The sequence below is a fragment of the Capra hircus genome, chromosome 9 (assembly GCF_001704415.2).
Source record: "Capra hircus breed San Clemente chromosome 9, ASM170441v1, whole genome shotgun sequence".
NCBI lineage: Eukaryota > Metazoa > Chordata > Mammalia > Artiodactyla > Bovidae > Capra > Capra hircus.
This window is the reverse complement of record NC_030816.1, coordinates 37,474,443-37,489,525: the sequence shown is the minus strand read 5'-3', so window position 1 is coordinate 37,489,525 and position 15,083 is coordinate 37,474,443. Positions and strand designations below refer to the sequence as shown.

Below are 15,083 nucleotides of genomic sequence, written 5' to 3'. Positions count from 1 at the left end.
ATGCATAAAAATGTACTTTTTGTAACTGCACCTAATTTTTTATGTTGTGATCATATACCTATTTGGAAAGCTTTTCTGAATGTGAAGTCCCTACTATAAAATTCAAACATGCTTTCAGGAAGCTAAAACATATCATCATTTGGTCATGGACATAATAGCACAAACATGAATAACATGAGTGATGAAACTGACTTTTCAACTGGACAAACACATACCTAGTGGTGAATTAGGGGAGTACACAGGATGCTACTCCTACTAGTGAATCTACTAATTGTTATTCAGAGATGCTGGTTATGAACCTGAACTTGATTCTTAGTTGTGACATTCAGCTGGGTGCTTTTTTTTTAAAATTGTTCTATTTCTATTGCTATCATAATGACTATTTAATGAACTTCCATTGCTCACAGGTTGTCCTAGGAATTACACAGTGCCTGCTAGGCAGCTTCCTGCCCTCCATCCCCCTGCCCCATATGCACCACTGGATCATGGGTTAAAGGAAAATTCTGTGCTTCCTGAATATAAATTTACATGTTTTTTCTTCATGAGGAGGGCTTGATTGGGAAGAAAGGAAGGCTTTAGGTCCGTGGAGGAACTGAAGAGAGAAAAAAAAGTTTGACTCATGGCTCACCAATGGGGATTGTCCATCTGTCACATGGTCATCTTCTCTGACCTGAAATCCTCCTTGTAATTGGAGAGCTCACCTTCCCATCAGGCAAGGAGGGGGCGTGTCCCTAGATATACTGAGTCTGGGAACCAATTTTGAGTAGAAATTTACTACAAAAACCACTGGTTATATTATTCCTTCTCCAGGTGCACATATCAACTGCCTTTTCTCTTCCTCTTTTTTCTCTTGCCGCATGTAGATTTTAAAACAGAATTAAATCTCAAAATAACTTTAATTGGAAATACATTCCAATTAAAGGGAGGAGGAAATACATTCTTATGGTACCAAAATGACACCAAAAGTGAGACGTCTCCATCTGGCCCCAAGCTTAGAAACAAACAAGGAAATCCAGATAATCTGTGTTCCCCTTACTATTCTTCAGTTTTCATGTCATTTCTGGCTTCCCTGCTCCTCAGGGGCTAAAAGAGGCTGTCACTGCTCTTTGCTTAAACAACTGTCCCAGCCTCAAAGCAGACTGATTTCCAGTTTTTTAAAGGGCCTTGTCTCCTTCAGCTCAGAAACCCAGCGGCCTCTTTGGAGATTTACAAGAAAACATACGTCTGACTCTATGTTCATACACATATGACTGTATAGAGACACATCATTATGCTTGTGATTTAACTATTGTGTGTGTATTTTACATACAAACATCAGAAAATACTTTTGACTTATTTGGATGTGAAGTTCTCTTTAACATACACAAGAAGATACTTTTGTTTCTTTTGACTTTTTCTCCCCAATTCAAATACCAAATTGTTCTTATTATTGCCCCAAGAGAGGGTATGTTCTTTGGCGGTCGGGATGGGAGGCAGAGATTAAGAGAAAGAAAGCCGAGCTCTTCAAGGGGAGGCGGGGAAAGGGGGAGAAAAACCGTCTGGGAATCTCAAGAACATCTTTATTTCGCCTTTTAACTCTCCGCCTTTCTGATTAAAGAGTTCAGACCCGCTCCCCCGCCCGCCTTCAATTATCCCCAACATCTTTTCTCAGAAGCTGTCACCACCACTTGCTGAACCACAGCCCCATCCTGAGCCATTAGCCCGTCTCTTTTCCGTTTCGCTTTTCTTTCCTCAGTTTCTCCCTGCAAGCTTTATAAATCTCCCTTGGAGGAGGAGTGTCCAAGCGGGTGGAAGTCTGAACACAATGCAACCTGAGAATTTCTGTCACTCTCTGCATATGCTCCTAAGTGCTTTAATCCCAATTAGGGGCGGCTGACACACGGTCCTATTCATTCCCATCAGCTCTTGAATACATTTGCCTAGAAATGAACTTCACAAATAGAGGCGCTCCTAAATGTGCCCAACAGCAAGGAAAATCGAATTGAGTGCGGGCTCATTCGGCAGCGGCCGGCAGAGGAGCGTTGAATGTGGAGGTGCCCCGAGACATTGCAATTCAGCAACACGCTCGCTGACTTTTCTTTGCACCATGTCAACCGAAAGAACCAAGAAATAAGTTGGGGGAACTCCGGTTAAAAGGCAACTTGAGAGGGACTCTGAATACTTTTATTGAGCCGCTTCCAATGAAGGACTTAAAACACAACAAAAAAGGCACCACAAAACCCACCAGCGGCGTCCGGGCTGCGTCCTCGGCGCGCGTTTGGAGTCCCCGGCCGCTGCGCACCCACCGGCCTCGCAATTAGGGGAAAATGGCCCCGTCGCTGGCGTGTCATCTGGTGGCGTTCCCAGAGCCCGTCTCCGCCGCCCTATTCAGACCCGGCCTTAATGTCCCACCCGCGCCTCGGGGGCAGCGCAGCTGGTCCGCACTGACCCGCCCTCCCGGCCGGCGCGGACACCCTCGGGGGGCGCGCCCCCGTCACCTCTGGCCCCAGCTCGGCGGAGTCCCCAGGCCTCTGCCTCGCCCACCGTCTCGCCAGCAGTCCTGGACCCCGCGCTCCTCCCTCCTTCCCGGGGTTTCGGAACTCTGCGCGTCGGCTGGGGAGGGTGGTGGCCTTGGTGACTCCCTAACACCCGGGGCCTCAAGGTCAAGGGCCGCGGGGGAGCGGGGAGTAGCCAACTGGGCCCCACTAGAATCTGAGGCACCAGGGCTTTGAGCCGCGGAGACTCCAGCCCAGTGCGAAGTCTTGCTGGGGCTCTTTCCCTCCAAGCGCAGCGCAGCCTGCTTACACGTGCGCGGCGCGGGCAGCGTATCCAGCTCGGCGCTCCGACGCCACCAGGCGCGGGCGGGGCCTCCCCCTAGCGCTGCCCGGCAGAGCACCGCGGCGCGGTGGGGCTCGGCTCGGGGTGGGCTGGTCCCGTGGCGGGAGGGCCGCCGCTCTCCCGCGCCCACGCCTGATTAGAGGCAACCTGTTACCGGGACGCCGGTGTTGGCCGCGCAGTTCCGCGATGGGCAGCGAGCCGGGCCGCCCACAAACCTGCCTGGTCCCGCACCTCGGCGTAGAAGGGATTTCGCTTTAACGGGGCCTCTGGACGCCCATTTTCAGTCCATAAAAAAACCGAGTGGAATGTTTTGATTGAGTCTCAACATTGTCTTTGAATAAGGCTGAGACCATGTAATTAATGTGTCTTTTTAATAAGGGACAATACGGCCGTTCAAGCTATTTAATTTCATTTAATTTTCCATCCCATTTGCTGCACAGCCCGCTTTTACTTTTAACACCCAGCCTTTCATGGCCCATCTTGCTCCACTGGGCACATTAGATTGGTTTCACCCTTGCTTTTTAGGGGAGGAAAAATAAAAGAAAATGTGTTCCTTTCCTCCTTTGTGGACAATTTATTTCACTTGGGGAACTTCAACTCTGAGCCACAGGACAGAATAAAACTGGGCGAGCTGGTGTGAATGCCTCTGGCGCAGTCCCTTTCTTCTCGCAGGGCTGGGAACCAGCCACAATTGGCTATATTAATAAATAACTTTCCTCACAGTCGGCCTTTACATGGTTCTATTGATAAAATTGTTCGCGTGTCGTTCACGCTTTTTCACTCATTAAGGAGGACCGGGGAGGAGCCCCGAACCCAGGCCCCGCGCTCGCCCCTTCCCGCTCACAGTGCTGGTAATTTAAACTGGGTGTCATCCCGGAGTCGCCAGGCCAGAGGTTAGAGGGACATGTTCATGGCTTAAATTTATTGCCCTCCACTCTTCGGAGCCGCTTCCTCTCCTCCTCCCCTCCCCTGACTTTTGCCATTCATGGGCCGCTGGATCAAAGGCTCCCTGCTCTCTGTTGCGGCCAGCCCTCGCGGCCTAAGAGGGGGCAATTGGAGGGTTAAGAATAAAAAATCAGCGGCAGTTCCCTCGGAAAGGAGCCCTGGACACCGTGTGGATGCAGGGATAGAGGAACCGCAGCGTATGGTCGCTCGGATCCGCCAACTGGCTCTTTTCCGTCCCAGCTGCAGCGTCTACACTGGCCTTGGGGTTGCCACCTAGCGGCCATCCGTGTGTCACCACCTCTCCCTTGACTTGGCTTGGATTCCCCTGTTAGGCAAGCCGCGAATTTTGGAACGCCCTAAATTCATTCACTCTACAGATCACTGCTGTTGACCTTCACATAAACCCTAGTGAATTGCAGAATGGATGCAATCATTCAGCCTAAGAGGCTGCATCATTATTCCCATTTTACGGATTACGAGACTGAGGCTCTGAAGAAACTTCCTGAAGTTTCCTCGAACCTTGAGTGACGGAGCACAGACTGCAGGAGCCCGAGTCTCTTGACCTTGTCCAGTACTGCGGACGCATATCTTCATCGACGGGTCCCGCAGGCAGGGCCTGGTGGGACGAACTGCTAAGTTACAGGTGTCGCCACCTTGCGTCCTGCCGCTGCTGTTAATCAGAATTATCCCCACCAGTGGCCTAAGAAACACAGGTTCGGCCGGCAGAGCCGGGTGGAGATTTCCACGTGGCCACAGCAGGGAGTCCTCCTGCATCTACGCAGTGGTTGGGCCTCCAACAGCAGGCCGGAGCACAGTCACTCAGGTTTCTCCCGGAGTACCGACTCCTGGGCATTGCGTTTGGGAAGCAGCGCTCAGGATGATTAGCACCCTGCAGGTGCCAGCAGAACTGTCACAAATATCTAATGAGCTCGATCACTCGTCTATCATTCGACAATAATACAGTAACTGTCCCCACACAAATCGGAGGGTTCTCTAAAAGAAAAGGAGGAGCATTCTGGTTGAAATACGAAGTAATGCAGGAGAGGCGGGTTCGATCCCTGGGTGAGGAAGATCCCCTGGAGAAGTGAATGGCTATCCACTCCAGTATTCTTGCCTGGAGAATTCCATGGACAGAGGAGCCTGGGGTGGGGGTGGGGCTGGGGGCTACGGTCTATGGGGTTGCAAAGAGTCAGACACGACCGAGCGACTGAGCCTGCATGGACTGTTATCAACGCCCACCTCGCGCCTCTTTCCTGTGACCTTTGCTAGAGTGCTTTTAAAAGAAATGTCTGGCTTGTTGGTTCTGGGGAAGTTCGCCCCAAGAAATTCGTCCTCGTTTTAAACTTAAAAGCATTCAGGGTTTGGTCTTCGTTTGGCCTGCAGGGGAGAAATGATTAAAAACCCAGCCAGCAGAACCCCTCTTCAGTCCTCTGGTGTAGTCAGGGCACGCGATCCCCATGTCTAGTCCCACGGCCTCTTCCCATTCTCCAGAGAAAGTGCAAGCCTGGGGGGCACCGGGGAGCAAAGGTGCAACTGACGTCGTCTCCCAAAACTAGTCCGGACTCTTCAAACTGGACAGAGGGGACGATAAAGTGGTTCTAAATAGTCGACTGGCCTGAACCCAATCCCCTGAAATGGTAATATGGCCGTTATTTAAAAAGTGTAGGTATTTTCTGGTGTTTTCCCATCAAGTACCTGCCTAATTTCTGTATGGCACACGCCAGAAATCAATAGAAGTTAACAAGTCCTCCAAACAGTCCCCATCTCTTTGTTTAATCTCCTTTACAATAAAGCCAAAGGGGAGAGAATTAAAAATCTTTGAAGTAGACCAAGGCTCAAAGGAATCAGCCAAGTAGACTTAAAGTAGTCACTTATTTCCCAAAACTGGTTTGTCGGCGAACAATAAAAGGAAGTAAAATTTATGGAGAAATTATACAGTGGATTTGTCACTTAAAATATCGTAACTGTCTCGAGGACAATACCCCATGCTGAGGATTAATGGTCCCGCCGGACCTTTGATTCACCAGCGCCTTTTCTTCGCCCTTGACAAATTGGATTTTTAGGAATGGGAAGGTCGCCTGGACCATTGTGCGCCAGCCATTCAGAGGCCTCGATTATGCAGGGGGCTGAGGGAACCACTCCATGTGACCCTCTCGGGTGGGACTCTGCAGCTGCTCCGCAGCGCAACTCTCTCACCAAACTCCGCGCCCTTCCGCTCGCGGTGCCAAAAGGCGCCCGCCCAGATTGAAAAGGCGCAGTGCATGCCCGGCCGCGTCACTCTGCGGGTGCAGGGCGCACGTCGGGGCGCGGCTCGCCGGCTCGCGCGCGGCTCCTGCTCTGTCACTCGCGCCCTGCCGAGGACCCCGCGCACCCGAGCGCCTGCCTGGCGGCGGCGGCAGCAATGCACGGAGCCGCTCGCGCTCCGGCCACCAGTGTGAGTGCCGACTGCTGCATCCCAGCCGGCCTGCGCCTCGGGCCGGTGCCTGGAACCTTCAAGCTGGGCAAGTACCTGTCAGACCGCAGGGAACCTGGGCCCAAGAAAAAGGTATTAGCCAGTCCGACCTCCGCTCTCTGCCGCTCGTTCGTCTCTCCTTCTTCCCAGCCTAGGAAAGGGGTGGACAGGGTTAGGGGAGGAAACGGGTGACTGAGCCGTTACCTGCCAATTCTGCCAGGTGAAAGGGGACTCCGATCATTTCCCACAAGTGGCGTTAACCAAGAGCTGGACGTGGGCCAGGCTAGGGGAGAAGATATGGCTGAGGGGGGACAGCCCCTGGGTGGAGTGCACTAGGCTCTTTACGTGCTGGGACCACTAGGAACTCCCGATTTCCCCGGAGCGCTGGGGTCTCTGTCGCAGAGGCGCAACCCTCCAACCCTCCCCGCCCTATCCAGCCTCTCTTGGCAAACGTGCGTTTTCTCTTTTATACAACACACAGGCGTTGAGGACTTTTTCTTTTTTTTAATCTTCTGCCCTTCAATAAGCTAATTTGAAGCTTAAATTTACCTTCAGATAATTTAATCTCATCGTCTCCAAAAAACTTATCCTTGGAGACTCAGTTCCTAGAACCTCCCCAGGTGTTTCCGTCTGCGGATGTCTGCTTGTGGATTTGGGGCTAGTGGAGAGAGGATGCGCCAGGCGGTGGCTCTGACGCGGGTTCCGAGGACCAGGAATGTCCACCCGCGTGGGTCACCTGGGCCCGGCGATTGTAGCAGGGCTCGGAGGGGCTAGGATCGCAGATGGGAGGCTTCAGGGTCAACCTGCCAGCTCCGACTTCCCAAACAGCGTCGCGACCCCTGACCTGAGAGGGTTTCTAACAGGCTCCCGCCCGCCCGCCCTGAGGCGGCGCCCCAGCGGGTGAAGGTCGGCCAACTGCTACCGGGAATGAAGGCAGGAGTCCGGTGACTTGGGGAGGGGGAACTGGGAAGAGGACCCTGGACTACAGCTTTCTTGTAAGGCGCTGCTCGGGGGCTCGCCGGCCGGACCAGTACCTGGTTCTTCTCGAAATCATCCTCTTCCCGGCGGAGTAAAGCCTAGCTCGTCGCGAACCACGCCTTCTGCTTTAAACGCGCTTTAATTGCTTTTAAATGACCAGTCAGCCCGCGGCCGCTTTGTTCAGACACTTTCGCCGCGGGGCTTGCAGGCATCTCCGCACTTTGGTGCAGTGCCGCGGGAATGAGGAGGCACGAGAGGAGGCCCGGGATGCCCTGTGTCCCGGGACTGATTGTGAAACGTCTCTTGCCTGGCATCACGACTGCTCTCAGTACCGCGAAAAGGAGAGCTAGGGTCGGGGTGAGAAACATCTCGGGCGGGATGCTTTCACTCGCGCTGTCAAGGTGGAACAAAACGGGGAACTGTTATACTAGCCAGCCTCCCCTCTTCCTCCCTCCCCCAAGCCAGGGTCCGAAGGACTTACCCTCCTCCCAGCAGCGCACAGCGGTCTGGCCAAAGCGAACGCAACCATTCCTACGTCGGGTGGTGGGGGGATACCCTTTCCCTCCAGTTGCGGGTCCGGCCGTGGCACCGGGGAGAACGACCACTGCTTGTGTTACAGGTGCGCATGGTGAGAGGGGAGCTGGTGGACGAGTCGGGGGGCTCCCCTCTGGAGTGGATAGGGTTAATCCGGGCAGCCAGGAACCCCCAGGAACAGACTCTGGAAGCTATTGCAGACTTACCCGGAGGACAGGTACTGTGGGCTCCCCCCCACCGCCAATTCTATCTACCAAACTGTCACTGATGTTAAGAGCAAAGCACTTTAGCTAGAGATCTCATTTAAACATCCCAACGACCCTATAAGGTAGATACTATTATTTTCCCCATTTGAAGAGGGGTCTAATAGCTTTTCCCAGCGTCACACAGCGTCGGGGCTGGGAATCGAATCTATCCTCTCAGTTGTTTTTTGACCAGTTACCCAGGAAATGACTGCAAGCTGTCTTGTTCCTTGCGTCCCAGATCTTCTATCGAGCACTGCGAGACGTCCAGCCAGGGGAGGAGCTGACCGTGTGGTATTCCAACTCCTTGGCGCAGTGGTTCGACATCCCCATCATTGCAACTCCAACGCACGACGAGAAAGGTACCGCCGCTAAGTGAGCCTCCAGGGCAAGCGCGGGTGGGTGAGACTCCAGTCCTCCTCCTCTGGTCTTTGGGGGGCATCCCTAGACCTGAAAGGCCTTTTTCTTGCTCTGTGTAAAACTGAATTCATACTCCCAGTCGGAGTGGGCAGAGGCGACGTCACCACTACTGCCTTTAAATCAACACTAAATGCTAACAGACCATAGTAATCTCGCTCTTGACGTCCCGGGAAAATACTCCATGAATTTCATGCGGGTAGTCCTTTCCGATAGCATAACCAAAGAGACAATTATTTACTTACTTAAGAATCCATAAAGATGCCTTAACATATTATAAGGATAACTACATCATGAGCTCCAAAAAATGTAACTCAAACCTGGAATGCTTTTATAAGGTGAGGGGGAATCTCTTCATCGGTTTGGAGGAGAGTAATGTATTTCTACAGCGTTTTAGAAGCATTACGGTACTTACAGCTTGTCAGTTGCCAGGTACTGAGACCCTTCCCTTTAAATGGTATTTACTCATTTCCCTCTCCCTACTTAAATCGAAACTCGGCCCAGTTTCTTCTCAGATTTATTTGATCCTTTCCAAAACCCAGAGCAGATTCATGCAAATTAAGGTGCAGCAAGTAACTAAAGAAAGAAACATTTTCAAACCTCCTCTAGGACACTGAGAAACACTTCCTGTGGAAAAAAACTGGAAGGTGCTAAAATAGTTAAGATCTCCAGAGTCCCTTTTATTGCACAATGCTTCTGTGACTTTCTTTTCTCTTTACCAGTTGTTTTAGTTTGTAATTTCTCCTAAAGACAAAGTTATATTTAAAGTCAACATCATAGATGCTGTGAAATATTTTGACACATTCTCCTGAATCGCCTGCTTAATCTCATTCCTTTAGAAATAAAGAACTTAATATAAGTGTGGGATTTAAGAAACACTTCATGAATAAGACAGAATGAAATTAATTCAAAATGATGAATCACTTCACTTCAGAGTGTCCTTGTTCTCTGTAAATTAATTCTATTGATTTTGTGGGTAGACCTGTATGTACAGTATTCATAAAAGTTTTCCTAGATTTTTCCTTCTTTCACATTATATTACATTCTCTTGTCAACTTCTTCCAGTAAAAGAGAAACATGACAAAAGCCCCATAGTGGAGAACTCTCAAATCTGTCACTATAGAACAATTCCAAGGACTACTGGCCTTTGGGGGCCAGGAATTTTTGCAAAGAACACCCTTTCTTAGACACTCTCAAATAGTACAAAAGCAATTTGAGTGGTGGCCCTCATGTTTTCATTTCAGTCAATAGAGCCAATAAACATCATATGGTCACAGATGTCAGAACAGACACCATTTCCCTTTTGGGGAATGTGTAGGTTATTTTGAACCCTGATTTCTCCAGCTTTCAGATGCTTGAAATCTTGATAACCTTGGAGATGCATCTGAGAGAGGAGGCAAAATCACTTACAAGGTGTGTTGATATGTTTGGCACAGGTTGGATTTCAGAATCAAGAGAACATGTCAACTCATTAGCATAAACTAAAAAAAATAATGAAATAGAAAACATACATTGGCTTAAACCTTGAAAAGAGGAAGAAATAAGTAGAGATGGCTGCAATTCTTCCAATATTGGCTAACTCTAGTGGGTTTCAATTCCATAGTAAGATTAAGGAAAATACTGACTCTGTTTTAGAAACAGAGCTGAGTCACTTTGGGGTAGCCTTGGAAAATGCCCTCTTTAAAAAGGTGTGATGAGAGGGAGGTTCTGAACTTAGCAGAAAGGAAGTTACTTAAGATATTAAATCAACACAACCACCAAGAGAACTCAGAAAATCTTCCCTCTTATGAAGATTTATTTTACATGGCTGTTCAGTACAACAGACATAATTTTTATCATTGAAATCATTAGAATCACTTTTATCTGTCTTCCATAAACAATGAGGATAGGTCACATAGGCAAATCATCTTCCTTTCTCCATTTTCTTTCTGCTCTACCTTAACTTCAGTTAGAATAATCTGCTCCTTACTTGAACTTCTACCTTAGTTATCTGGGAGGAAGGACTACTTGCTTTACCCAGATTCAAGAGTGAAATACATGAAGAGAGGAATATTTGAAAATTTCTCCCATTGTTTCTGTAGTAATGTTTTAGAAGTTTAAGCTGCTGGTATGCAAGGAGGAAAAATTTAACTTTCCCATTACGTTTAATGAAACTGATGTTACTTTGTATACTTTCTTGTGGCTCAACTAACTTCTTTCTTATGGACATCCTTACCTTCAATCAACCAATTATCAATAATAATTGGTTATTAAAAAACAAATAATCAATAAACCAAGTATTATCAACCACAATATTTAAGAAGAAACCCCACTGCAAAGCTTGCTTTCTCTGAAGCGATATAACATGAGCTTTTAAAGTGAAAATTAACTTCTACCATGTGATCAAAATCTGTCTCATACACGTCTTTTCACTGTGTTCCCAGACTCTAGCAAAATTAAACAACTTATGTTAATAATATTAAACACACAAGGATGTTTGATGCCAAAAGCCTGTGTGTAGTCCCTGACAGAGAACTGTGTACTTATTGAAAGCTGAGTATCTATATTATTCTCTGTCTCTCACACACGCACATACATTGATATTTTCCAAGAACTTTACTAAGCTTGGATTTGTGCAGCTGTCTAGGAGTTAATTAATAACCAGGTGGGATAACTGACAAGACAATGCATATAATCCTTCTGTTTTTAGAATATGAGGACCTAAGACTTTTTCTTTTCTCCCATCAAATTAAATGGGGTTAAAGAGGAAATACAGATGTAAATAATTTTGAAGAATAGCAAATCATAGTCCCGATGTGGTCCTTCAGTTGGTCACGCTCCAGGAAAATCTCAAGCAAAGTGTTTAAGACTGGGAGGGGTTGGGGAGGGTGGGTAGTGGACATAAAAGACATTGTTCTGTGAAAAGGAATGATTACATATGGCCCATACATACAGGATATTGTCTCGCCTGGTAATGAGGCGCTCACGACCATTAGATTGGCCTTTGTTCAGTTTGTCCAAACTCCTTGACATACGCCACCTATTCTGCAAACACCAACAGATGGGCCCAGGCACAGCACAGCCCCGACACTTGATTTAAAGCAACAGCTGCTCTCGGCTCTTCCCCGGCTCTTTCAAGCCAGCCTCCCTGAGCACTGCCCTTCCAATGAAGATATGCTCGGATGGCCCGGAAAAAGTCTTCGTTGGAAAAGCCCAGGTCACACCTCTCGGTCTCTGAGTAATCCCAGAGAATGGAGATGGTGACAAAGTTGGCTATTTGGGGCTTCTCGGAGTCCTTGGTTCAATGGGGCTACCGAACTCACTTATTCGCCGGTACCCAAGAATACTTATGGTTCACCCTATACCGCTGGTCAAAACCTGGGCTCTGCCTTGGGCGCGCTGGCGCTTTCTCTCGCTTGTTTGCTTCTCACCGGGTCTCTTTTTAACTGTTTCTCGCCCAGGGGAGGAGCGCTACATTTGCTGGTACTGCTGGAGGACGTTTAGATATCCCAACAGCCTTAAAGCACATCTACGTTTCCACTGCGTGCTCAGCAGCGGCGGGGGCCGCGCCTACCTGCACCACGAGCACGCGGCTCGCCAAGGCGCTGCCCCGGCTGCGGATGGCCTTCGCCTTTCCCCGAAACCCCCGGCGTCAGATTTCGCTGCGGCCGCCCCGGCGAGCACTCTTCGACCGCACCCGCAGGTCCCACCGGCCCCTCAGGCTTGCGGAGCGCGGGACAGCATCAAGCGCGAGGCCTCCTCCGCGCCCTCCGCCACGTCACCGACCCTGGCCAAGTGGGGGCCGTCCAAGAAGGGAAAAGAGCAGCCGGACCGCGCTCTGGACATGAGTGGTCCCGCCCGAGGACATGGCCACTTCCTTGGCATCGTGGGCGGTTCCCCAGCGGGGGGCGGCGGCCTCGCTTTCTACCCAGGCGTGCGCTCGGCTTTCAAGCCTGCTGGCTTGGCCAGGGCAGCCGCCGCCGCGCACGGCGACCCCTACCGGGACGAGGGCGGCGGCAAACCCGGGGCCGGCCTGGCTTTAAGCAGGCTGCTGGGCGGGGGACGGGCAGGCGGACACCCGAGAAGCGGGGAGAACCCGGCGGCTGGCGGCGCTGGCCACCACCATCACCACCATGCGCACCACCATCACCATCCCAAGTGCCTACTCGCGGGGGACCCGCCGCCGCCTCCTGGCCTGCCCTGCTCTGCGGCTCTGCGCGGCTTCCCTCTGCTCCCCGGGCCCCCGGAAGAGGCGTCCGCCTTCAAGCACGTGGAGCGCGCCCCGCCCGCCGCCGCCGAGCTACCAGGAGCGCGTTACGCGCAGCTGCCCCCCGCAGCCGGGCTGCCCCTCGAACGCTGCTCGCTGCCACCCCTCGACGCGGGCGGCCTCAAAGGCTACCCGGGTGGTGAGTGCAGCCACCTGCCGGCCGTCATGCCGGCCTTTACCGTCTACAACGGGGAGCTCCTGTACGGCTCGCCAGCCGCCGCCGCTTATTACCCGCTCAAACTGCACTTCGGCGGGCTGCTCAAGTATCCGGAGTCCATCTCTTACTTCAGCGGGCCCGCGGCGGCGGCCGCTCTGAGCCCGGCCGAGCTGGGCTCCCTGGCTAGCATTGACCGAGAGATCGCCATGCACACGCAGCAATTGTCGGAGATGGCAGCGGGGAAAGGCCGCGGCCGCCTGGACGCGGGGACGCTGCCCCCGGCCGTCGTGGCGGCGGGCGGCGCCGGGGGAGGCGGCAGCGGGGGCGGCAGCGGCGCGGGCAAGCCCAAGACGGGTCACCTGTGCCTCTACTGCGGCAAGCTGTACTCGCGCAAGTACGGGCTCAAGATCCACATGCGGACGCACACGGGCTACAAGCCGCTCAAGTGCAAGGTGTGCCTGCGGCCCTTCGGCGACCCCAGCAATCTCAACAAGCACATCCGGCTGCACGCCGAGGGCAACACGCCCTACCGCTGCGAGTTCTGCGGCAAGGTGCTGGTACGCCGCCGGGACCTGGAGCGCCACGTCAAGTCTCGCCACCCCGGCCAGAACCTGCTCCCCAAGGCGGCCGACGGCCCGGGCGCCGAGCCTCACTACCCCCCGGAGCCGGGAGAGCCCAAGAGCGACAACGACAGTGACGTGGACGTCTGCTTCACCGACGACCAGAGCGACCCCGAGGCCGGGGGCGGTGGCGAACGCGACGAGTAACGAGTCTTTCAGGGAAGGCGGGGAGTGTGGGGGCGTGGACAGAGAGAAGAGGGGTTTCTGCTGTGGGAGAAGAGGAGCTGCTGGTGGTGAGAAAGACCCGGCGGACAAAACCGGTTTGGTTTTGGTCGCGCGCCAGATTTGGAACAGTGAGCGGTCCCAGGTCGGAAGCTGAAAGTCTGAGCAAAGGTTTAGAGGCGTCTTACAGAAATCTTGCCTTCCGAGCACCCCCAGGGCGGCGAGTCCCAGCGCACTCTAGGCCCCTGAGCACCGCGAATAGGCTTCCCTTTCGCCAACCCAGGCGGTTGGCTTTCCAGGTTTAAGATCACATGAATGGGAAGCCACAGCGCCCTCGAGGGCGTCGATTTTAACTGCCGCGTATTTTTAAATTGTTCTTTTTTGTGAAGAAAATTGTGCCTTTTGAAGCGACGTTTTGTGTGTGTATTTTACATTAGCATTTCACTGCATAGGCAAAATAGTAGCTGCAATTCGGTAGATGTGACATCCATACACTTGTTTCCATTTCATCTATTTTCGTGTCAAAGACTACGCCTTGACGCAATGAATATATAGTGGTAGCAGGTGTACAAATTGGTCAAGTTGCAATTATTTATAAGAGAATGATGACAAATGTAAAATATATAAAGCATGAGTCTTGAGAGCACGCAATATATAATTTTACAGAAAATGCCCTATTTGGTAGAGAACACATGTGATGTATGTTGTTTTATAATGAATGATGTAAAGTGGATTCAGTATTTTGGTCTTGGTTCCAGTTTGTGCAATCTTTAATAAAAATAAAGATTAAAAACAAGAGTTTGTTCACTTGCCAGGTTCAGCAGATCTTTTAATGAAATAATTTAATTTGAAAGTGGTTTTTGAGGAGACTCCATAATACAATAAATCAGGGGACATGAATACTTTGATTATTCATGAAATAAATTTTAAGTTCTGTTATAATAGGGAAACATTATTTTCATTACGTGCATTGCACAGGCTCCCAGATAGCAGGCAAAACAATTGTTTGCTGAAACCATTGTTAATCACGCTGTGTTTTCATCTTTATGGAAAGAAGCTAATGACCTTCAAGAAAAAACACACCCACACACAATATTCCTCATCAAAAAGAACTGTGCAACCCTAGAATCACTATTTTTTGTTATGGACCATTTTGACAGAACCTCCCTTGGAAAGCAAAAAAAGGAAACTTGAATAGTGCTTTTATGATTCATATATTTTCATATTCATTCAACAAATATTAAAGAAGGATCTATTTTATTGGAAGGGATGATCTATTTGTTTTACGTAGGTTCCCAGGTTCCCCCTACCTGAAGTACATCTTTCAACAATCTCCTGCTGTCTGAATGGGTCCCCTTTTACAGAAGAGAAAATAATACTCTTCAAGGTCACTACTGGGAGGCCCATAATTAGGCAAACTTAGGAGCAGTGACTTTATTTATGGGTATACAAAATTAATGCTAACTAATGGAAGGATATCATAAAGAATATAATTTTGTGGACTAAAAGGAAA

General features: G+C 50.5%; 1 protein-coding gene across 1 annotated transcript; it reads left to right on the top strand.

Annotated features, from left to right (window-relative positions):
* Nucleotides 5,903–14,380, top strand: PRDM13 (PR/SET domain 13). Its single transcript, XM_018053530.1, has 4 exons — nucleotides 5,903–6,307; nucleotides 7,812–7,943; nucleotides 8,210–8,330; nucleotides 11,826–14,380. Exons 1-4 carry the CDS (start codon nucleotides 6,164–6,166, stop codon nucleotides 13,553–13,555), a joined length of 2,127 nt encoding a protein of 708 aa, XP_017909019.1. The 5' UTR covers nucleotides 5,903–6,163; the 3' UTR covers nucleotides 13,556–14,380.